The 25,123-nt window shown below is 45.4% G+C and overlaps 1 protein-coding gene across 1 annotated transcript; it reads right to left on the reverse strand.

Moving 5' to 3' along the window:
• Positions 1 to 341: 341 nt before the first annotated feature.
• Positions 342 to 15,613, reverse strand: SMC1A (structural maintenance of chromosomes 1A). The gene is made up of 25 exons (XM_069748358.1): positions 15,364 to 15,613; positions 13,951 to 14,139; positions 13,025 to 13,137; positions 12,318 to 12,521; positions 11,298 to 11,536; positions 10,920 to 11,178; positions 10,656 to 10,796; positions 10,461 to 10,543; positions 9,777 to 9,984; positions 9,473 to 9,658; positions 9,204 to 9,383; positions 8,442 to 8,588; positions 8,222 to 8,359; positions 7,995 to 8,111; positions 7,809 to 7,915; positions 5,797 to 5,938; positions 4,341 to 4,486; positions 4,078 to 4,231; positions 3,494 to 3,604; positions 2,858 to 3,014; positions 2,422 to 2,576; positions 2,189 to 2,340; positions 2,035 to 2,104; positions 1,813 to 1,923; positions 342 to 818 (listed from the first exon to the last, which is right to left on the reverse strand). The coding sequence occupies exons 1-25, from the start codon at positions 15,470 to 15,472 to the stop codon at positions 738 to 740; spliced, it is 3,699 nt and encodes a 1,232-aa protein (XP_069604459.1). The 5' UTR covers positions 15,473 to 15,613; the 3' UTR covers positions 342 to 737.
• Positions 15,614 to 25,123: the final 9,510 nt, after the last annotated feature.

Consider the following 25,123-nt stretch of genomic DNA (forward strand, 5'->3'; position numbering starts at 1 on the left):
TTATTAAAAAACACTTATTTGATTGGATGGGTGAAATATGCTAATTTATTGAGACAGGTTTTTTGGGTTATCAGGAGTTGTATGCCAAAATCATCAGTATTAAAACAATAAAAGACCTGACAAATTTCAGTTGGTGGATAATGAATCTATAATATATGAAAGTTTAATTGTAATCATTACATTATGGTAAATAATGAAATTTAACACTATATGCTAATTTTTTGAGAAGGACCTGTAGGTCCCAAAAATGGCACCTGTTCCCTTACAGAAATATCCGGGTGCAGATATCCTTTGCAGTGTATCGCCGTTCCATTATTTTACCATAAAAAGCCGGACGCAGAAAAGTTCTCAGTTCTTTATTGCAAAACATTTGGACACATTTGTGACGCAAAAATACGTAAGACGCTAAAATAATAAAAGGCATCAGAGACATTGTAACAAAAGCTGTAGAAAGCACTCGGCTAAAAATGGGAAGGGTCAGCGCTAGACACAACAATGCCACAACTCTGAGAATAAAAGGGTTAAAAAAAAAGGATCAGATAATTACACCATGATGGAAGTAAAGCTTAAAGCATGTGGGGAGTAAACCAAGGGGAAGGTTGAGTGATCTTTCAGGATTGACATTCGTATACATAATCGCACGGATCAGAGAGGCCGGGAAAAGTCATGATAAGTTAGGACACCCCCCAATAAGACGGCTGAAGACGTAGAAAACATCCGCTGTGCTTACGCCTGTACTAATCGTTTGGATTCGGATTGGCATCTGGGTATTTGGTCAAGTCAAAAGTCAGGACCTTGCTGATCACACAATCCCCTTGCTGCAAAGACAAGAAGTAAATGGATCAATTAACATTATGTAACACAAGCGAAGTAATTTCTCTACCCGCCAGTCAAAGGCAGGTCCCAAAGAGGTCCTTGGAATCGTCCAGTGACTTACACGACTTACCAATAGGTGGCAGTAGAGGGAAAATTATTTGCAAGAGCACGGCCTTGCTAGATCTCCACCAGAAGGAGAAAGCAAAGTTATAGGGAGTGCCGGCACAAATAAGCATTCAGACCAAGCACAGACGCTCGGTGCACCCTTGGCGTGGCCGAATAGTTCAGGGCACCTTCCCACCTACTTGTTTTTACCTCCATCTTCTGTAAAACCAGAGCTGTCAAATTAAGAAAAATAAGATGCAAAACTAATAGATGGGAAGGTATTTGGACCACTACAATGGTGCACCGTGTGCCTGTGCTTGGTTTGAATAGTCTTTTTTTTTATTCATTCATTTGTAGACAAGAACGTGACTTTTTACATCTTTACCAAGTGCTGCTGAAAAACAGTGCAGAGAAAGTATTTACCCCCTTTATTGCATATGTGACACGAGGAAAACGCCATAAATCAGAAGAGACCAGTCAGAAGTGCGAGACCCCTTGATGATCGCCAAATATATGGCGCGGAGATGGCACTCTTCTTCTCAGATGAGAACATCTTTATCTTTAGAGGAAAGGGGCTTTGATTCAATCAGCCATCAAGTGCCTCTACCAGCCGCGGATGGATTCCAGATCCACCTGCGGCTGTTAACAGATTAAAAGCCGCTGTCAATCGCTGACAAAGGCATTTAAAACGCACAGTACACTATGTGGCAGAATGAATGGTGTCATTCAGAAGTACAAGCAGCCCTGACACGACCATATGGATGGAAAAATAAAAGTTATGGCTCTTGGAAGGTGGTGAAGAAAAATCGCCTGGGGATGAAGGGGTTAAAATAAAGTTATATAAAACCCCTAGAAAAGGAAATGCCCCATGAAACATTGGTCATTTCTTACCTCGGGATATACACCGACCAAGCTCTCTGCCTTGGTGTAAAACTCCTCCTTGAGGGAAATGACAATCGCCTGGAAGTTCGTCATTGACTGCTCCTTAATGTAATTTGCCACCTGAAACAAAGAGGAGACATGAGGCCCCGCAGCACGTACGTAGACCACCCTAGAGCCAATGGACCATGCAGTCATGAGAAGACGCCTGAGACATCTTAAGACATGCCTCACCTTTCCTATGTTGGTGTTATCCAAGGCAGCGTCTATTTCATCCAATACGAAAAACGGGGATGGTTTGTAACTACGGATTAAAGTCAAGCCACAAATTAGGGGGGCTATAAACGTACAGGCCCGTATTATTAAGCAGAGCGGGGTCATCCTCTACCTGTGAATGGCAAAGAGCAAGGCAAGTGCGGCTACAGTTTTCTCTCCACCAGACAAGTTGTCCATGGGCCTGAACCGTTTTCCAGGGGCCACGCAATTATAATTGATGCCATCTAAGTAGGGTTCTTCGGGGTTTTCTGGCCCCAGGAAAGCCTGTGGTCAAAGGGTAAATCACCAGAGATCAGAAGAAGGAGGGCGAAGGACAAATCCAGAATGACTGGGGACGGTTATTACCTGGGCACTACTATTCCTCGACAGCGCTTTGTAGATTTCATCGATATTAGTTGCTACAGATTCAAAGCAGGCGTTGAACCTGTCGAATCTCTCTTTCTTTGTCTGCTCAAAGGCTTGCTTTGCCTTCTTGGCTCGCTTACGAGCGGCTTCAAACTCTGCAAGACGAGATTTTAAGAAGTGACAAAATTAAAGCGGATCTGCCAGTGCCACTCGTGCGGTCACTACCAGGCGGCACAAGCTACACCAGTAATCTGAGCCTCGAGAACCACCTGTTCTCTTCAGCAGGTGGCCTGGGACGTCTTGCCAGGCCAGCTAATCAAAAGAGGAGATGCGGATGCCATTAGGCAAGAAGCAGATCTCACGGCTCCCAACAACCGACCCTAAAACAAACTGGGTGGTGCGAATCGATTCACACCAACTCTGCTCAGCATCTCACCATCAGAAGTCTCCTGGAACTTGTCCCTGACGCTCTCCAATTTCTCCATCGCCTTCATGTTGGGAGCAGAGATGCGTTGCAAAACACTCTGCTGCTCGTTCAGCTTCTGCTGCAGAGCAGTCATTTCTTGCTTAATGTCATCATCTGCCACAGCATCCTGCCCCAAAAAAATATACATCAAGTAGGGCAATAAAGGGTTTTCCATCAGGAACCAAATTTAGTGATCTAAGGGGGTAACGTTTCTCCTTGTGGAGAGTGACAAGCCAGGCCTGTCATGTCAAAGTTGTGGAGACTTATAGGCAGCACAATGCTCCTCTAGGAAATTAACTATACAATCCTAATAGTCAATAAAGACCCTTTAACAAGTCTTACAATACGACTTAGGATAAAAAACCAAACCAGAATCTCAATTTACAGACTCAGTGTTTCGGGATATTGCCCCTCATCAGTGCAAAGTATGAGATCTGATTTGGTTAGGTGAGAGGCTTAAGTCTGGAATTTAAGAGGTAACAATTCTCCTTGTGCAAAGGGAACAAGCCAGGCCTGGCATGTCAGAGTGAGGAGACTTATATGCATTTTCATGTATACGAACAAAATTTAGAAACGATGGACCAAAAGGTACAGACAGCAGCTGACCTTGAGATCTTCAGAAAGTTCGCTGTAGTCGATCTCGATTAAAGCTTCCCGCGCGTACACATTGGAGGACCTCTGGGAGCTGGTGGCAGACTCTTCTGTCTGCGAACCACCCTTAAAAACAAAACATAGAAGTCATTTTCAGTCTTGTAAGAAACACAAAGCACTCGGAAGGAAATCTAGTTGAAAATGGAGCACTAAGCCAGGTACTGGGCAGCACAGCAAACCCCAACAAAATAGGTGGGTTCTCCTGATGGTGACCTACCAAAAAACTGGGGGTGGCGCAAGGGAGCCCTTGCACCACTCCAGGTTTCTGAGAGGCCGCCATCCCTCAATAGAGAAAGAACAGGCAGTTAGGAGAAGTTGCCGGTTGAAGCAGAGTAGTAAAGCGGATTATCAGAGAAGATTTCAGCAGGTTGTGGCAGTTTTCATGTTGAGGAGCTCCTCATTGCTAACAATTAAAGCTGTGATTTTCTGAAAAATGCAGCATGTCACCCCGCGCCTGAGTCAGGGTCCCGGTGTTAGGACGCCATCATATTGGGAAGCATAAACTAGAAGATGCATTCTTTAAGTTTTGTTGTTTTTACCTCTTCCTGGCTGATGTCGTCCATTGTGCCCTTAGAGAAGGGCAGCTTAATATCTTGCATCTTGCAGGCTTGCAGCAGGTTGTGCCGATCACTCCGCTTCTGCTCCAGTTTGGTCTCAATTGCAGTGACTTCTTTTTGCAGGTGGGTCATCTCCCTGAGAGATCACAAAAACACAATAAAGATTACCCGGACTCTTAGCATCCAAATACTTTAAGGACAACATGGCGTCTCGGACACTGTACACATTATATACTGTCACTGACTTGTTGGCGCCCCCCAGCTTCTTTCGGATATCTTCCATGAGATGATTCTTGTCATTGACTTCAGACTTTTTCGCCAGATGTTGGTTTTTCAGATCTTGTAACTGCGCCATTGTCTCATCAATGATTTTCATGTGTCTTTGCTCCTCCTAAATAATACAATCAACACAAGGTCTACACTGGTGCAATCCTATGCCATAGAGATGTCTCACAGAACAAGTTGTCCTCGTGAAGAATGCTCTGGAGATTACCGTATATACTCGAGTATATGGCTTATACTCGCGTCATGGAAGGCGGTCACATGGTACCGCTCATTAAAGTTATGAATATGGACTCCACTCCCATAGGGGTGGAGCTGCATATTGAATACTGTAATGAGCGGTGCCACGTGACCGCTCACTACAGGAAGAAGCTGCCGCTCCCGGAGACGTGGGACATGCAGGGACCACGTCAGGAGCGCCAGGAGAAGGTGAGTATTTCATATTCACCTTTCCACGTTCCACCGCCGCCTCGTCTTCCGCGTCCTCTGCAGTGACTGTTCATGTCAGAGGGTGCGATGACGTATTAGTGTGCGCTCCACCCTCTGCCTGATCAGTCAGTGCAGAGAGACGGGACGCTGAGGAGCAGCGGGCAGCGGAGGTGAGTATGTCATTTTTTTTTTTAGTGCAGCAGCAGCATTACATGTGGCACAATGCTATATGGAGCGTCTATGGGGCCATAAAGAACTGCATGGAGCATTATATGGGGCATCTATGGGGTCATAACTGTATGGAGCATTATATGGAGCATTACATGAGGCCATAAAGAACTGCATGGAGCATTATATGGGGCATCTATGGGGCCATAACTGCATGGAGCATTATATGGGGCATCTATGGGGCCATAAAGAACTGCATGGAGCATTATATGGGGCATCTATGGGGCTATAACTGCATGGAGTATTATATGGAGCATTATATGGAGCATTACATGGGGCCATAAAGAACTGCATGGAGCATCTATGGGGCCATAACTGCATGGAGCATTATATGGGGCATCTATGGGGCCATAACTGCATGGAGCATTATGTGGAGAATTATATGGGGCCATAGTGAACTGCATGGAGCATTATATGGGGCCATAAAGAATTGCATGGAGCATTATATGGGGCATATTTGTATATGGAGCATTTTATGGGGCCATAATGAACTGTATGGAGCATTATATGGGGCCATAATGAACAGTATGAAGCATTATATGAGGCTCCTGATTCAATATGGATATTCAAAAACACTTAACCTACTGACGTCTCTATTAATTTTACTTTTATTGATATCTATTTTTATCTTTGACATTTACCGGTAGCTGCTGCATTTCCCACCCTAGGCTTATACTCGAGTCAATAAGTTTTCCCAGTTTTTTGTTGCAAAATTAGGGGGTCGGCTTATACTTGAGTATATACGGTAAGTCTCGTTATTACCTTTTTCAGTTTTTCGATCTCATTTTCGTCTTTCTTCACAGACTGCTCCCACGTCTGCACCTTCCCCTGGTCCTCTTTCAGTTGATTCTTCTCGTAGTCCAGCTGGATGCCCAGACGGGTCTTCTGATTCTCAAACTCTAACCTACAAAAGAAAGACCATCGAATTATCCTCTACCGCCTAAAAATCCTGGGTCCTCAGTCTGAGGCTCCAAAGTTATTGCCAAACTATTAACTTCCATTGTTATCGTTTTTGCCACGGCCAGAAGAATAAAAAGTGCACTAAAGGGGTTATCCGTCATGGCAGGTACTTTGGGATAAAGATTACTTTGGTAATTGAGTTTCAGAAAATTGTTGCACCATTTGCCTTGCATTGGGCTAGCTGCAGAATGAGAACTTAGAATCCATCAGCAAACTCTAAAAGGAGAGTTTGTAACTTTTATCTGTCTCTTTTCCTGAGCTCCTCTCAGCTATCTATGAGCACTGACCACATCAAAGTTGAAACAAGTAACCTGTAAAAGCCAAAACTTTCAATGCAACCCAATAGCAAAAATGATTATCAGGCCAAAATACATGCATTTGAGTAAAAAAAAAAAAAAAAAAAAAAAAAAACATAAAAGATTGACAACCCCTTTGACATACATACTACAGATGAGCGGTCGCACAACCCCGTTCCGTGCTCTCTAGCTGTGGATCCCGGCTCGGCATATGATTAACCAGGCTGGCGAGATGTCACCTGTGTGCTGCATAGACAACGTCATGCCAGTGAATCAAATACCGCGCCAGGGAATATAGAAGCTCAGGAAGTTTGCTCACGGAGCGGGGTTGCACGAAAAGATCTGCTCAAAGTGTATCATATGCAAAGACCGATTTGAGTATTTTGCCGCAGATCGGTCAACGAAAGCAATTACCGTATATACTCGAGTATAAGCCGAGATTTTCAGCCCATTTTTTTGGGCTGAAAGTCCCCCTCTCGGCTTATACTCGAGTCATATACCCGGGTGTCAGCAGGGGAGGGGGAGCGGGGGCTGTGTAATCATACTTACCTGCTCCGGCGCTGCAGATTCTTCCTGCACTGAGCGGTCACATGGCACCGCTCATTACAGAAATGAATAGGCAGCTCCACCCCCATAGGGGAGGAGCCGCATATTCATTGCTGTAAATGATCGGTGCCATGTGACCGCTCAATTACAGGAAGAAGCTGCAGCGCCGGAGAAGCCAGGGATTGCAGGGACCGCGCCGCAGCAGGTAAGGGGAGCGCAGCGCTATAATTACCTGCTCCTCGCTCCGGCTCCGTCTGCAGCGTCCTCTAGCAGTGACGCTCAGGTTAGAGGGCGCTGTGACGTAGTCAGTGCGCGCCCTCTGCTGAGCGTCAGTGCTGGAGACGGAGCCGCAGAGGAGCAGGTAATTATTGAAAGCGTCGGCGTCCTGAGAAGAGAGGTGAGTATGTGATTTTTTTTTTTTTTTTAAGGCAGCACCAGCAGCATTCTAAGGAGCACCTATGGGGCCATAAAGGTGCAGAGCATATAAGGGGCACAGCATTATAAGGAGCATCTATGGGGCCATAAAGGTGCAGAGCATATATGGGGCACAGCATTATAAGGAGCACCTATGGGGCCATAAAGGTGCAGAGCATATATGGGGCACAGCATTATAAGGAGCACCTATGGGGCCATAAAGGTGCAGAGCATATATGGGGCACAGCATTATAAGGAGCACCTATGGGGCCATAATCAAAGGTGCAGAGCATATATGGCACAGAATTATAAGGAGCATCTATGGGGCCATAATCAACGGTGCAGAGCATTCTATATAGCACAGTTGTATATGGAGCATCTATGGGGCAATAATGAACGGTATGGAGCATCTATTTTTATTTTTGAAATTCACCAGGAAATGCTGCAATTTCTACCCTAGGCTTATACTCGAGTCAATAAGTTTTCCCAGTTTTTTGTGGCAAAATTAGGGGGGTCGGCTTATACTCGGGTCGGCTTATACTCGAGTATATACGGTACCTCTTCTTGGCAATCTCATTCTGTCTCTTGACCTTCTCCTCCTCAAACTCTCTGATGTTACGGACCCCGATCTCCTGGCAGAACTCTTCAAACACCTCGTCTTCCACCTGGTGAGCACAAGCATACATTACCCTGTAATCCATAGGGGGGCGCCGTTGTGCTCTACAGTGAAGCTCTGATACTCACCAGATTCATCTTCTCCTTCAGCTCCTTCATCTCTCGATCGCGGCCCTGGATGATCCGCTTTATGTCATTGATACGCGGGCTGAAATTGGCCAACTCGCTCTCCAGCTTGGATTTTTCCTGGACAAAACAAAAAAAAAAAAAGGGAAGAACCGGTCACTACAAATAACAAGCCTATAAGTAGCAGAAAACCGCTGCTGTCTGTCACTAGAGCCTTGTGTGTCTGGTACCTGCATGTTCATTGCTAGATGCCGAGTTTTGGTCTGCTCGAGGTCACTCTGGGAATACTTAAGCCTCATCTGCAGACCGTGCGCCTGGGACTGGACCTGCCGCAGCTCAGCCTCCTTACGTTTCGCTTTCATTTGCTCCTGCAAGAGAACAGAAAGGTCTTGACTGACCTGTAACATTTCTGCTTACACCATCATGGCTGCAAAGCGTGCCACTCCTCACCTTCAGCTCTTCTGTTAATCGTTCCTTCTTTTCCTTCAGTTTATCCACTGCTTTTTCATCCCATCTTCTCGCCTTGGCTTTTAAGTCGCTGGCACCTCCAGAAATTACACCGGACTTCTGGAATAAGGTGCCATCCAGAGCAACAGTCTGCAAACAAAAAGTTAAAAGACAATGAGGCAACTGTACTTCGCTTCTAAGTGAACAAAAATAGCCATAGATCTTATTAAAAAAAAAAAAAGATTCTCCCACCAAAACCTACAATATCTGAGGAGGCCTGTACTTGATTATCAAGACTTTCACTTTCTTCAGCAAAGGAGCCGCCCGGCAGACACTTTTTGAAGCGCTGTTTAAAACCACATTTAATATTCGGAGGGCCCCTTGGCTTTGGCAGCAATTGAGCCAATCTTTATTACTTTTTGCCTTGTTGATAGGCACGTTTGGGGGCTTAGATGTGACAACGTGCACCAAAAAGTGACAAATGTCTAAAGACGCAGCAAATTTATCATGCAGTATGAGCCACTGTGAAACTCTGCGCATTTACAGACTATCTACTCTAAAGGCCCCATACACATTAGATGGCGGTGTGCTGAACGATTCTTTTGCTGATGGGTCAGCTGTCTCAGCCATGCACAGGAGCCCTCGCTCAGCAGAGCACTCATGTATTCTCTATGACACATCGTCCGGTGACTTATATGATCTGCTGCCTGAAACCAGACATGCCCAATCAACATCTCCCCCGAAGTTGTAGGATGTAATACGTACTTTGTGTCTCTGATGTCCTCCGAAGGCTATCCTGCGAGCGTCTTCTACATTATCGCACACCAATGCGTTACCACAGGCGTACTGCAGGGCCTTCTTAATATGCGGGGGCTCATATCGGATGACGTCAATCACCAGCTTTGCCCCTTTCAGCTCACGCAGCTTCTCATCAGTTGGCTTTACCTAAAAATAAAAGATGCAGTAAGTGAAGAGCAGTAACGACAAACCTACAATATTCAGAAGAAAATGATTAGAAACGTTTCCTTCAGTACCTCCAGATAATCCAGAGGAAGGAAGGTTTCGGGCTCCCCGCGCTGCTCCTTGATATATTGGATACAGTCCCTTCCTGTCTTTTCGGAGTCGACAATAATGGCATCCATGTTCTTTCCAAGCACCTTAGTGACCGCGATCTGGTACTTCTTCTGCGTGGGCTGGCAGAGGTCAATCAGGCGGCCATACTGAAGAGAGAAATGGACTGTGTTAACATTACCGCCCAGTAGCCATTACACCCCGCAGAGGGATAACATCATCATCATCGTCGCTCTAGTAAAGGCCAGCTTGGTGGCCACCACTAACCACAGAGCCAGGATACAGCCGCTTGATGCTCTCCATGATCTCCGCTTTGCGCTGCTGCCTGCTGCTCTCCTGACGATCGATCCTGGCATCGCCGAGCTGCTCCATTACTTGGTTCAACTCCTTATTGATTTCGTCAATCCTCCTCTTCGCCATTTCGACTTCGTCCGTTAAAGTCTCTTCGAGATTCTTCTGCTCTTCTAAAGACTGCCTACAAAAAGGAGCAATAAACCTCAGGCATGTGAAGCACCACTCCTGCCGTGTCCTACTACGACAACCTATATTTTTTATATGCATGAGGGTGTCAGAGAGGAAATCACCCCTTTGCTCTGAAGGAAACAACCTGTCCTCCATGGACTGCAAATGATTACAGTGGTAGCCCCATCTTGGTTAAGACAATTTTTTGGGGGTGTTTTATAGTTGGCCTCCCATCGATGCGTCCTGGCCAGTTTTTCCTCTTGGGGAAAGCAGGATAGCGATGCATCAGTCTGCAGTTACTGAGCGCTTGCCGACTTCTGTCCCGCTCCTGGACAACCCCTTTAAGGGATGACATATCCTAGAAATATGCCGACACTTACTAAGCTTGGAAATTACTATATTACAAAAGTTTTGTTACCTATTCTAATGAGGTTGGGGGGGAGCATGACAACCTAATGAAATATACCAACACCACATAGGGCTACCCACTTGCTGGTTGCAATGTATTCCTCCAGCTTTTCTATTCTCTTCTGGTTTTCTTCAATTTCACGCAGCTTCTGCTTGATTTTAGCCTGGAAAAAAAATACAAAATACAACGTAGTCAAAACAAGTTACGAGGCCGCCGGCTTCTTAAATGCGGCACAAACCAAGATGAAGTTGCATGGTAGGACAATATGGTCGTACTTCAGTCTCCACTTTTTTCCTTTCCTCCAGGTCGAGGCGGTCCTGATCAGCTTTCTGGTCTCTGTTGAACTTCTCTAGCTCCTGGGCCAGCGTTGCAGCCCGTTTGCTGGCTTCCTCTTTCAGGCGGTGATACTTCTTCACCTAGAGGACAAAAAGAAAAAAAAAAATTGAGTAAATCACAAGTTAAAAAAAAAAAGTTGGAAATAAAATATGGAAAAAAAAAAAAAAAAAAAAAAGAACAAACCGTAAAGGAGCAGCCATTACCTGGTTCTCCTCTAATGTGAGATCCCGACCTTGGCTCTGGCTTTCCTCCTCCATCCTTTCTTCAAACTCCTGCCTGGCATCCTCCACCGACTGCATCTCCTTCTCCAGCTCGTCCATATCCCCCTTGCGCTTCTTATATTGTTTCTGGGCATTCTGGAGAGACTTCTTGGCCGCTTCCAACTTCTTGATCTTGTGAGAAGTGTTCTCCTTGGCTTTGATATATTGTGGACGCTTTTGATTCAATTCGGCATCCTTCTCCCTATGGGTGGAAGGAAAAGCAGCACGCGATCAAAGCAAGGCTGGATCATGAGACAAGCCATCATACACAAGAGAGGGGCAGAAAAGACCGACTGAGGAGCTCGCCCCAAGAGGACTCACTTGATTTCCTTCTCTATGGATTGCTGTTCCCGCATCATCTTGCCCAGCTCCTTCTTCTTGTCCTTGAGTTCTTCTTCCACCTTGTCCATGTGCTTCTTGTCCTTATCAATCTCCTTGTTCTTACTTGACAACTCCTTGTTCAGTTTCTCGATTTCGGACTCATTGTGGTAAAGCTTGAAGAGCTGCATTTGGATCTGGGCTCGTGCCACCTCATCCTTAAGTCGCTGGTATCGCTCTGCCTGCGTACAGAAGAAGAATAGAATTAGCCTCTTTCCTATCCGCAAGAAACGCATACATAGGGATGTCCTTCTGCTTGACTGACGGCGCCTTCACCTGAAGTCACACAGAGCAGAGGCCCTCAGTCAAGAAGGAGGAGGCGCTGCTGAGCAGGTAATCGAGCTGGAGTGGCGGAGGCTTCAGATCTACCGTAGCTCTTCATCCTCATTTAAATATCAATTCAATCACCGATTTCTCAGTAACGGAGGAACAGACCGGCCATTTAAAAGGTATTGTTAGACCTGTCTTTAAAAGACCTACATGTGCATGTGAATAGTTTGGGGGTGAAATCCTGCTGACAGATTCCCTTTAAATACTGTATGGCAGAGGCGTCAAACTGCATTCCTCGAGGGCCGCAAACAGGTCATGTTTTCAGGATTTCCTTGTATTGCACAAAATGCTGGAATCGTTCTGTGCAGGTGATTAAATTATCACCTGTGCAATACAAGGAAATCCTGAAAACATGACCTGTTTGCGGCCCTCGAGGAATGCAGTTTGACACCTCTGCTGTAGGGCAACCCCGCTGTACCAAGCTGTCCCATACACAGGCTTTAGCGGGTGATTGAGGATGTGCTTTTCATGGCCACCAATGATTGGGGACTGCATTGATTTAATGGTAAGGTGGTGCGGTTGTGCTCAATCTGAGGATCAAAGCTCAATGGTTACACAATGTAAGTAAGAGTAAATTCTCCCATTTTACAGACCACTTCCTGGGAGTTGTGCCACAGGACAGAAGAGACCGACCTCCTCTTTCTCTTGCTTCGCTTCCTTTCTCTCGGCAGCAATGTTCTTCTTGCGGTGATAGTTGAACTGCGTGTCTTCCTCCGCTTTCACCATTTCCTTCTTCAGCTTGTCGTACTCCTGCGCCAGCTCACCCGACCTGCTGATCTCCTCAAAAAGAGCTGTACGTTCCTTGGGATTCTTCATGGCGATGGACTCTACAGCCCCCTGCACAAGTGGGCGAAACAACGAATGAGGGAGGAGAAAGATCTCATCGAAACTTAGGTCATTTAAAGGGTTGTTCAACCTTGTCTTTATCCGGCACTGATCGCCTGGCGATCCTCCTGATCTTTACCAGCGGCTGGCGTGACCAGTGCAACCAACTAGCAGCCTCGTGCCAGGCAATGGCACGGAAAGAAAAGGTGAATAAAGTTTCCTTTTGTACATTTGCGGCCGTCTTTTAAAAGAAGTGTCAACAGTTGGCTAACCCTTTAATATCCAATCGGTAGGTGTAGGGAAACTACAAGTTCCAGCACGCCGTAACAGCTACATGGAATGCTGGTGGTTGTAGTTCCAGAAGATCTGGCAAAGCACGAGCTGAGGACCACTGTTCTAATGCATTTATTATGCGGGGGTCCGGAACACTTATGCCAAACAGGTAAAGGAAACAGTGTACAGAACAGAACACACAAATCATCGGACAACGCTCCGACAGCCGGTGATCACCGTACCTGGAACACCAAGAAGTTCCGGGCTTTAATAAGGATCCCGAGCTTCTCCAGCTCATCGCTGTATTCTGCCAGCTGGACGGCCTTGCTGTTGATTCTGTATTCGGAGGAGCCACCTAAAAAAAGAAGAAAAGCAAGTCCATTACAAAATACCAACAGTATTAACCTCTAATTCACTACCACACAGGCTCCAGAGCTGAAATCTTGGATTCTGAGAACACCATTGGCCGGATATATAAGATGACCAAGTGTCCTACAGCTCAACTCTGGGCCGTCAAGGAAGAGTCTGGTGACAAGCTCATCAACCGATTCTAATGGCAGTGAGCAGAAGGGTGAGTGCAGCTCTGAAGTAACACAATCTATTTAATGAGATGCCCAACTGGCAAGAGCCTGCAAAGTCTCAGGCTCCTAGGGTAGTAACATAGTAACATAGTTAGTAAGGCCGAAAAAAGACATTTGTCCATCCAGTTCAGCCTATATTCCATCATAATAAATAAATACCCAGATCTACGTCCTTCTACAGAACCTAATAATTGTATGATACAATATTGTTCTGCTCCAGGAAGACATCCATAGTAACATAGTAACATAGGTAACCCTGTCCCGTTTCTGCCCTCGCGATCTTGATTGATTGCTCAAGTGTTTGCTTCGGATTATGCATGCCAAAACTCTTCCTGCTCAGGGCACCATCATCATCTAGGTGTGCGCCAATGATGCCGTGACCGTACTGAAGAAAGTGACGCTCTTAGGAAACGTCAGAAGGGGGCAGAGGTTACACAGAAGAGCCTGCGCTTATCAGGCTGAGGACCATCCAATGGGCATTTATAATATCAGGAGGAGTTAGGTTTAAAGGCCCCAATGGACAGGTAGTAAGAACTGCTCATGAGCGCCCCCTACAGCATCTACCGGGCATTTCAGCACTGCATTACCAATGATATGTCTTGCAAACACTTTCTCCTTGCCATTGTCCTCCTCATACACCATGGTGACGAACGCTCGGTTTGCAGCAGGTTTCCCCACAGGAGCTCCATGAATGAGGTCACGAAGGGTCTTCACTCTCAGATTACTGGTCTTCTCCCCCAGCACAAAGCTGATGGCGTCCATAAGATTGGATTTCCCTTTAGACAAAAAAAAAAAGGGATAAAACACACAAGAAGGAGCACAAGTCACAGCAAGCATACAGGAGAAGAGTGCGAGAATGCAGAACGGACATGCTGAATATTGGGCAAGTGTGATCACAACCCTACAACACTGGCTCTGCCTGTCCACGTGTGCGGCATCCAGCAGGACGGAGCGTATTACATAGGATTGTGGGAGAAAATACACCTGCAGCGCTGCAGACTAAACTGCTGTGTCAATTTCTGCTGCAGATTTCTCCCTTTGCAATGTAAATCTGCAGCGGATCAGTCCTGTGTGCACACAAACTTAAAAAATGTTTTCTGCTCCTCCCCGAATGCAGCTTAACACAAAAAAAAAAAGCAACCAGTGCATTGCTCACCCTCCCCAGGTCCTGCACTGAGTCTCTGCCCCCTGTATTTATTATTGTCTGCAGCTCTGACAGCACTGCAGCCAATCGCTGCTAATATCAGATCATAGCAGGCCAATGCACGCAGAGCGGCTCTGCTCGGCCAATATTCCTTTAGGTGGGTCATCCATGTCACATCGGTGGGGGTCTGACGTGTGAATGCACCACCGGTCAGCTGTTCTCCGGAGGCAGCCGGGCGTAGACCGTGAACAGCGCGACTCTAGACAGCACCCAGTGGCCACTGCCGGGTACTGCAGATCTATGCACTTCAATAGGAGATGAGCTGCAATACCCAGAAGGGACCACTAGACTGTCCACACAGCTGAGCTCACAATCAGCTGCTTCCAGGGCAGATCAGTGGTGCAGCCGGGTGTCAGACCCCCACCAATCGGGATGGGGACCCATATAAAGGACACTCGCCCCCATCACAGCCAATATAGGTGCACTGGCTGCAATTAGGGGTGGTCTGGACCTGTGACCATAGCAGCAGCCGTACATAGCGGTCACATTATCACAGGTACAGCGATTGGCCATATTATCAGCGCTGTGCATTGCTGGCTGCAGAACGAGCTGACTGAGCAGCCATCAGCGAGCGCCGTCTGACCGAACCCCTTTATTTCTGATAGTTTTAAGCCGATTTACGACCACAAAAAAGTTCAATGTGCAATAAAAAAGTTTGTAAAAGTCAAAAGGTGCAAAATGTTTAATGAAAACTGAAAAAAATGTAAATGAAGTCTCCAGTCACTGCCAGCAAGCAGAGGTGTGACACAGCCCGCCCGGGCAGAGCGCACGAGTCTCCCCCGGAGCCGGCACTTACCGGATCCATTGGGGCCGATGATGGCGGTGAACCGGCGGAAGGGCCCTATGATCTGCCGACCTTTGTACGACTTGAAATTCTCAATCTCGATTAACTTCAGGAAGCCCATGATGGCGGCGGCCGCAGCCTAAGACCACCCGGTGTCCGCGGCTCCCACCGGAACTACCGACAATCCGGGCCCACAGGCCGCCAATTCCCCGCACTAGAAAAGCAAAACGCGCCTGCCGCTGACGTCACCAAGCTGCTGCCCGAAGGGGGGGGAGCTTCGTCACATAAACAATACGTCATCACTGGACGAAGATGTCGCCGGCCAGGGTGAGGACCGCCATCTTTTTGGTGGCTTGTAGAACCAGCGCCATTGTGCTAGTGTGTACATTTCCATGTATATATAGCAGGATGTAATCCAAAAAGAAAAAGATTATATTGAGCAATTGGACTAAAAATTAACTTTTAATAAATACACTTAAAAAAGACAGACTAACGTGATGCCGTCACCAAGTGATGTACAAACATGGGGAAACTAAAAAAGAGGGACTTGAGTTCACTCTTGTAGACACAAAGGGGTACGTAGGGAATAACTAGTAACACAACTGTGCTGGTCTATTAACACCGATAGACCCAGCACATATATTAGTTGTTACTCAGTATTACGTCAGTATTCAAGCATAAATGACAGGAAAAACGGGTATAGTTCAATATCAATTAACCCCTTCATGACCCAGCCTACCTTAAAGACCTTGCCGTTTTTTGCAATTCTGACCAGTGTCCCTTTATGAGGTAATAACTCAGGAACGCTTCAACGGATCCTAGCGGTTCTGAGATTGTTTTTTCGTGACATATTGGGCTTCATGTTAGTGGTAAATTTAGGTCAATAAATTCTGCGTTTATTTGTGATAAAAACGGAAATTTGGCGAAAATTTTGAAAATTTCGCAATTTTCACATTTTGAATTTGTATTCTGTTAAACCAGAGAGATATGTGACACAAAATAGTTAATAAATAACATTTCCCACATGTTTACTTTACATCAGCACAATTTTGGAAACAAAATTTTTTTTTGTTAGGAAGTTATAAGGGTTAAAATTTGACCAGCGATTTGTCATTTTTACAACGAAATTTACAAAACCATTTTTTTTAGGGACCACCTCGCATTTGAAGTCAGTTTGAGGGGTCTATATGGCTGAAAATACCCAAAAGTGACACCATTCTAAAAACTGCACCCCTCAAGGTACTCAAAACCACATTCAAGAAGTTTATTAACCCTTCAGGTGCTTCACAGCAGCAGAAGCAACATGGAAGGAAAAAATGAACATTTAACTTTTTAGTCACAAAAATTATCTTTTAGCAACAATTTTTTTATTTTCCCAATGGTAAAAGGAGAAACTGAACCACGAAAGTTGTTGTCCAATTTGTCCTGAGTACGCTGATACCTCATATGTGGGGGTAAACCACTGTTTGGGCGCACGGCAGGGCTTGGAAGGGAAGGAGCGCCATTTGACTTTTTGAATAAAAAATTGGCTCCACTCTTTAGCGGACACCATGTCACTTTTGGAGAGCACCCGTGTGCCTAAAAATTGGAGCTCCCCCACAAGTGACCCCATTTTGGAAACTAGACGCCCCAAGGAACTTATCTAGATGCATAGTGAGCACTTTGAACCCCCAGGTGCTTCACAAATTGATCCGTAAAAATGAAAAAGTACTTTTTTTTCACAAAAAAATTCTTTTAGCCTCAATTTTTTCATTTTCACATGGGCAACAGGATAAAATGGATCCTAAAATGTGTTGGGCAATTTCTCCTGAGTACACCAATACCTCACATGTGGGGGTAAACCACTGTTTGGGCACATGGTAAGGCTCGGAAGGGAAGGAGCGCCATTTGACTTTTTGAATGAAAAATTATTTCCATCGTTAGCGGACACCATGTCGCGTTTGGATAGCTCCTGTGTGCCTAAACATTGGCGCTCCCCCACAAGTGACCCCATTTTGGAAACTAGACCCCCCAAGGAACTTATTTAGATGCCTAGTGAGCACTTTAAACCCTCAGGTGCTTCACAAATTGATCTGTAGAAATGAAAAAGTACTTTTTTTTCACAAAAAAATTCTTTTCGCCTCAATTTTTTCATTTTCACATGGGCAGTAGGATAAAATGGATCATAAAATTTGTTGGGCAATTTCTCCCGAGTACGCCGATACCTCATATGTGGGGGTAAACCACTGTTTGGGCACTCGGCAGGGCTCAGAAGGGAAGGCGCGCCATTTGACTTTTTGAATGGAAAATTAGCTCCAATTGTTAGCGGACACCATGTCGCGTTTGGAGAGCCCCTGTGTGCTTAAACATTGGAGCTCCCCCACAAGTGACCCCATTTTGGAAACTATACCCCCCAAGGAACTTATCTAGATGCATATTGAGCACTTTAAACCCCCAGGTGCTTTACAGAAGTTTATAACGCAGAGCCATGAAAATAAAAAATAATTTTTCTTTCCTCAAAAATGATTTTTTAGCCTGGAATTTCCTATTTTGCCAAGGATAATAGGAGAAATTGGACCCCAAATATTGTTGTCCAGTTTGTCCTGAGTACGCTGATACCCCATATGTGGGGGTAAACCACTGTTTGGGCGCACGGCAGGGCTCGGAAGGGATGGCACGCCATTTGGCTTTTTAAATGGAAAATTAGCTCCAATCATTAGCGGACACCATGTCACGTTTGGAGAGCCCCTGTGTGCCTAAACATTGGAGATCCCCCAGAAATGACCCCATTTTGGAAACTAGACCCCCAAAGGAACTAATCTAGATGTGTGGTGAGGACTTTGAACCCCCAAGTGCTTCACAGAAGTTTATAACGCAGAGCGATGAAAATAAAATAAAAAAATTATTTTCTCAAAAATGATCTTTTAGCCTGCAATTTTTTATTTTCCCAAGGGTAACAGGAGAAATTTGACCCCAAAAGTTGTTGTCCAGTTTCTCCTGAGTACGCTGATACCCCATATGTGGGGGTAAATCACTGTTTGGGCACATGCCGGGGCTCGGAAGTGAAGTAGTGACGTTTTGAAATGCAGACTTTGATGGAATGCTCTGTGGGCGTCACGTTGCGTTTGCAGAGCCCCTGATGTGGCTTAACAGTAGAAACCCCCCACAAGTGACCCCATTTTGGAAACTAGACCCCGAAAGGAACTTATCTAGATGTGTGGTGAGCACTTTGAACCCCCAAGTGCTTCATAGAAGTTTATAATGCAGAGCCGTGAAAATAATAAATACGTTTTCTTTCCTCAAAAATAATTATTTAGCCCAGAATTTTTTAATTTTCCCAAGGGTAACAGGAGAAATTTGACCCCAATATTTGTTGTCCAGTTTCTCCGGAGTACGGTGATACCCCATATGTGGGGGTAAACCACTGTTTGGGCACACGTTGGGGCTCGGAAGTGAAGTAGTGACGTTTTGAAATGCAGACTTTGATGGAATGCTCTGCGGGTGTCACGTTGCATTTGCAGAGCCCCTGATGTGCCTAAACAGTAGAAACCCCCCACAAGTGACCCCATTTTGGAAACTAGACCCCGAAAGGAACTTATCTAGATGTGTGGTGAGCACTTTGAACCCCCAAGTGCTTCATAGAAGTTTATAATGCAGAGCCGTGAAAATAATTAATACGTTTTCTTTCCTCAAAAATAATTATTTAGCCCAGAATTTTTTATTTTCCCAAGGGTAACAGGAGAAATTGGACCCCAATAGTTGTTGTCCAGTTTCTCCTGAGTACGCTGATACCCCATGTGTGGGGGTAAACCACTGTTTGGGCACACGTCGAGGCTCAGAAGGGAAGTAGTGACTTTTGAAATGCAGAATTTGATGGAATGGTCTGCGGGCGTCACATTGCGTTTGCAGAGCCCCTGGTGTGCCTAAACAGTAGAAACCCCCCACAAGTGACCACATTTTAGAAACTAGACCCCCCAAGGAACTTATCTAGATATGTGGTGAGCACTTTGAACCCCCAAGTGCTTCACAGACGTTTACAACGCAGAGCCGTGAAAATAAAAAATCATTTTTCTTTCCTCAAAAATGATGTTTTAGCAAGCATTTTTTTAGATTCACAAGGGTAACAGGAGAAATTGGACCCCAGTAATTGTTGCGCAGTTTATCCTGAGTACACTGATACCCCATATGTGGGGGTAAACCACTGTTTGGGCACACGTCGGGGCTCGGAAGTGAGGGAGCACCATTTGACTTTTTGAATACGAGATTGGCTGGAATCAATGGTGGCGCCATGTTGCGTTTGGAGACCCCTGATGTGCCTAAACAGTGGTAACCCCTCAATTCTACCTCCAACACTAACCCCAACACACCCCTAACCCTAATCCCAACTGTAGCCATAACCCTAATCACAACCCTATCCACAACCCTAATTCCAACCCTAACCCTAAGGCTATGTGCCCACGTTGCGGATTCGTGTGAGATATTTCCGCACCATTTTTGAAAAATCCGCAGGTAAAAGGCACTGCGTTTTACCTGCGGATTTTCCGCGGATTTCCAGTGTTTTTTGTGCGGATTTCACCTGCGGATTCCTATTGAGGAACAGGTGTAAAACGCTGCGGAATCCGCGCAAAGAATTGACATGCTGCGGAAAATACAACGCAGCGTTTCCGCGCGGTATTTTCTGCACCATGGGCACAGCAGATTTGGTTTTTCATATGTTTACATGGTACTGTAAACCTGATGGAATACTGCTGCGAATCCGCAGCGGCCAATCCGCAGCCAAATTCACACCGTGTGCACATAGCCTAATTCTAAAGGTATGTGCACACTGCGGAAAACGCTGCAGATCCGCAGCAGTTTCCCATGCGTTTACAGTTCAATGTAGACCTATGGGAAACAAAAATCGCTGTACACATGCTGCGGAAAAACTGCACGGAAACGCAGCGGTTTACATTCCGCAGCATGTCACTTCTTTGTGCGGATTCCACAGCGGTTTTACAACTGCTCAAATAGAAAATCGCAATTGTAAAACCACAGTGAAATGCGCAGAAAAAAACGCGGTAAATCCGCCATAAATCCGCAGCGGTTTAGCACTGCGGATTTATTAAATCCGCAGCGGAAAAATCCGCAGAGGACCAGAATACGTGTGCACATACCGAAACCCTAACCCTACCCCTAGCCCTACCCCTAGCCCTAACCCTACCCCTAACCCTACCCCTAACCCTACCCCTACCCCTACCCCTACCCCTAACCCTACCCCTAACCCTACCCCTAACCCTAACCCTAACCCTACCCCTAACCCTAACCCTATTCTAACATTAGTGGAAAAAAAAAATTTCTTTATTTTTTTATTGTCCCTACCTATGGGGGTGACAAAGGGGGGGGGGTCATTTATTATTTTTTTTATTTTGATCACTGAGATATAATCTATCTCAGTGATCAAAATGCACTTTGGAACGAATCTGCCGGCCGGCAGATTCGGCGGGCGCACTGCGCATGCGCCCACCATTTTGGAAGATGGCGGCGCCCAGGGAGAAGACGGACGGGACCCCGGCAGGATCGGTAAGTATGATGGGGTGGGGGGGGACCACGGGGGGGGGATCGGAGCACGGGGGGGGGGGAATCGGAGCGCGGCAGGCGTGGAACGGAGCACGGGGGGCGTGGAACGGAGCACGGGGGGGCTGGAACGGAGCACGGGGGGGTGGAACGAAGCACGGGGGGGTGGATCGGAATGCAGGGGGGGTGATTGGAGCACGGGGGGGTGATTGGAGCACGGGGGGAGCGGACAAGAGCACGGGAGGGAGCGGAGCACAGGACGGAGGGGAGCCGGATCAGTGTACCGGCCAGATCGGGGGGCTGGGGGGGCGATCGGTGGGATGGGGGCACATTAGTATTTCCAGCCATGGCCGATGATATTGCAGCATCGGCCATGGCTGGATTGTAATATTTCACCCGTTATAATAGGTGAAATATTACAAATCGCTCTGATTGGCAGTTTCCCTTTCAACAGCCAATCAGAGCGATCGTAGCCACGAGGGGGTGAAGCCACCCCCCCTGGGCTAAACTACCACTCCCCCTGTCCCTGCAGATCGGGTGAAATGGGAGTTAACCCTTTCACCGGATCTGCAGGGACGCGATCTTTCCATGACGCCACATAGGCGTCATGGGTCGGATTGGCACCGACTTTCATGACGCCTACGTGGCGTCATGGGTCGGGAAGGGGTTAAATGTAGATGCTGTATCCGCTAAAGGATGCATAAGGTCATAAATTCACAATTACCCTATTTGCATATATGAGTGTCAAAATGCCCCCATGCAAAAATGCATAGTATTTCTTTCCACTGTTCAAACTGACAACATATCCAAAGCACATAGAGTAAGCATATAAATTCAGCAGCATAGAGGCCGTGAAAACACAGTCGTGATGGAGCCCATCAAATCACATACACATCTTGTAGGAAATATAAATGCCCTTCCCATAAGTGGGGGCTTCCACGTGTATTTCAGTAATACTCTGCTCCAATCAAATATGACATGTGTAATCTATCTTAACCGTTTAAACAAATAGCAGTGTGTACAGTGTGTACATTTCCAACCACAGAGTTACTATATATACATATATATATATATATATATATATATATATATATAAACTCAAAAATATAATATATATATTATTTTATTAGTTTATTACTTTTTGACCATTGGATTGCTGGTCGGAAGAGCTCTGCATGCCTTGTAAGGTAGTAATTTGATGCTGTTCCTATTTTTTCACTTTATATATATATATATATATATATATATATATATATATATATAATATATAATTGCCTAGAATACTACTTCCTGCAATTTGTGCCAACTTCCTGTCCGGAGCTAATGTCCGGAGCTAATGTCCGGAGCTAATGTCTGGAGATAAGTGACGTCATCAGTGTCCAGTGTCTGATTGGTTGCCGCCTGCTGCGAGCGACCAATCAGAAACGCGCCGTACTGTGACACACTCCGCCCGCCATTTTGGTGTGATTTTTGAATTTTTACCTCACAGCAAGTTTCTACTGCGTGGAGGCGGGCCCAGTGACGTTGCTCTTCAAGCTCCTGCCGAATTTCGTCAAAAAAATGATAATACCATTTACCAAAACTATATATATTTAGTTGTGAAGTGGTTCAGTGACATTTTCACACCAATTTTGAACTTTTGTTTGGTGTTTTCTCCATATACTGCCTATTATTCACAGACTGTTATACTGAGAGACTGCCGTTTATTAACCTCTTCTTTGCCACATTGGGTATATTGCTCTATTATTTGCCACATAAGGACATTGTCCATTATTGCCCAGCAATTTCTTAAATAACAAGAATTGTCAAGAGCTGGTAAGTGCAGCCATTTTTTGTTCTTTCTTACTATTATTTATTAATTGTATTATTCTTACATTTGAATAAATAAAGTATATATGGATTCTAGACTCCCGATTCTTTAGAATCGGGCTGCCATCTAGTATATATATATATATATATATATATATATATATATATTTATATATATATATAACTAAAAATATATAAATATATATATATATATATATATATATATATATCTAATATATAATTGCCTAGAATACTACTTCCTGCAATTTGTGCCAACTTCCGTGGCTTTGTCCGGAGCTAATGTCCGGAGCTAATGTCCGGATCTAATGTCCGGAGCTAATGTCCGGAGATAATGTCTGGAGATAAGTGACGTCAACAGTGTCCAGTGTCTGATTGGTTGCCGCCTGCTGCGAGCGACCAATCAGAAACGTGCCGTACTGTGACACACTCCGCCCGCCATTTTGGTGTGATTTTTTAATTTTTACCTCACAGCAAGTTTCTACTGCGTGGAGGCGGGCCCAGTGACGTTGCTCTTCAAGCTCCTGCCGAATTTCGTCAAAAAAATGATAATACCATTTACCAAAACTATATATATTGTGAAGTGGTTCAGTGACATTTTCACACCAATTTTGAACTTTTGTTTGGTGTTTTCTCCATATACTGCCTATTATTTTTGTTCTTTCTTACTATTATTTATTAATTGTATTATTCTTACATTTGAATAAATAAAGTATATATGGATTCTAGACTCCCGATTCTTTAGAATCGGGCTGCCATCTAGTATATATATATATATATATATATATATATATATACAGTGGGGCAAAAAAGTATTTAGTCAGTCAGCAATAGTGCAAGTTCCACCACTTAAAAAGATGAGAGGCGTCTGTAATTTACATCATAGGTAGACCTCAACTATGGGAGACAAACTGAGGGAAAAAAATCCAGAAAATCACATTGTCTGTTTTTTTAACATTTTATTTGCATAGTTGAGGTCTACCTATGATGTAAATTACAGACGCCTCTCATCTTTTTAAGTGGTGGAACTTGCACTATTGCTGACTGACTAAATACTTTTTTGCCCCACTGTATATATACAGTGCAACAAAAGTACAATAAAAATGCACAGAAAGTCTTCAAATCTAGTAGTGTAAGAGCCTGGGCTGGAATCATTACCAGATTTCTGTGCATTTTTATTGTATCTATGTGTTTCCCTTTATGATTATTATTTCTTCTTCTCTAAGAGCAATGGTAGGTGCACATATTGTGCAGTGAAGAAGCCATACCCCACCTATACACTACATACTGTACGTAGACATTACCATACCCCACCCATACACTACATACTGTACGCAAACATTACCATACCGCACCCATACACTACATACTGTACGCAGACAACACCATACCGCACCTATACACTACATACTGTACGCAGACATTACCATACCGCACCCATACACTACATACTGTACGCAGACATTACCATACCGCACCCATACGCTACTTACTGTATGCAGACATCACCATACCCCACCCATACACTACATACGGTACGCAGACATCACCATACCTCACCCATACACTACATACGGTACGCAGACATCACCATACCTCACCCATACACTACATACTGTGCGCAGACATTACCATACCGCACCCACACACTACATACGGTACGCAGACATTACCATACCGCACCCACAAACTACGTACGGTACGCAGACATTACCATACCGCACCCATACACTACATACGGTACGCAGACATTACCATACCCCACCCACACACTACGCACGGTACGCAGACATTACCATACCCCACCCACACACTGCATACAGTACGCAGACATCACCATACCGCACCCACACACTACATACCCTACGGTACGCAGACATCACCATACCGCACCCACACACTACATACGGTGCGCAGACATCACCATACCGCACCCACACACTACATAAGGTATGCAGACATTACCATGCCGCACCCATACACTACATACTGTACGCAGACATTACCATACCGCACCCATACACTACATACTGTACGCAGACATCACCATACCGCACCTATACACTACATACAGTACGCAGACATCACCATACCGCACCCACACACTACATACCGTACGGTACGCAGACATCACCATACCGCACCCACACACTACATACGGTACGCAGACATCACCATACTGCACCCACACACTACGTACGGTACGCAGACATCACCATACCGCACCCACACACTACGTACGGTACGCAGACATCACCATACCGCACCCACACACTACGTACGGTACGCAGACATCACCATACCGCACCCACACACTACGTACGGTACGCAGACATCACCATACCGCACCCACACACTACGTACGGTACGCAGCCATCACCATACCGCACCCACACACTACATACCGTACGGT

Source organism: Ranitomeya imitator, chromosome 2 (assembly GCF_032444005.1).
Source record: "Ranitomeya imitator isolate aRanImi1 chromosome 2, aRanImi1.pri, whole genome shotgun sequence".
Taxonomy (NCBI): domain Eukaryota; kingdom Metazoa; phylum Chordata; class Amphibia; order Anura; family Dendrobatidae; genus Ranitomeya; species Ranitomeya imitator.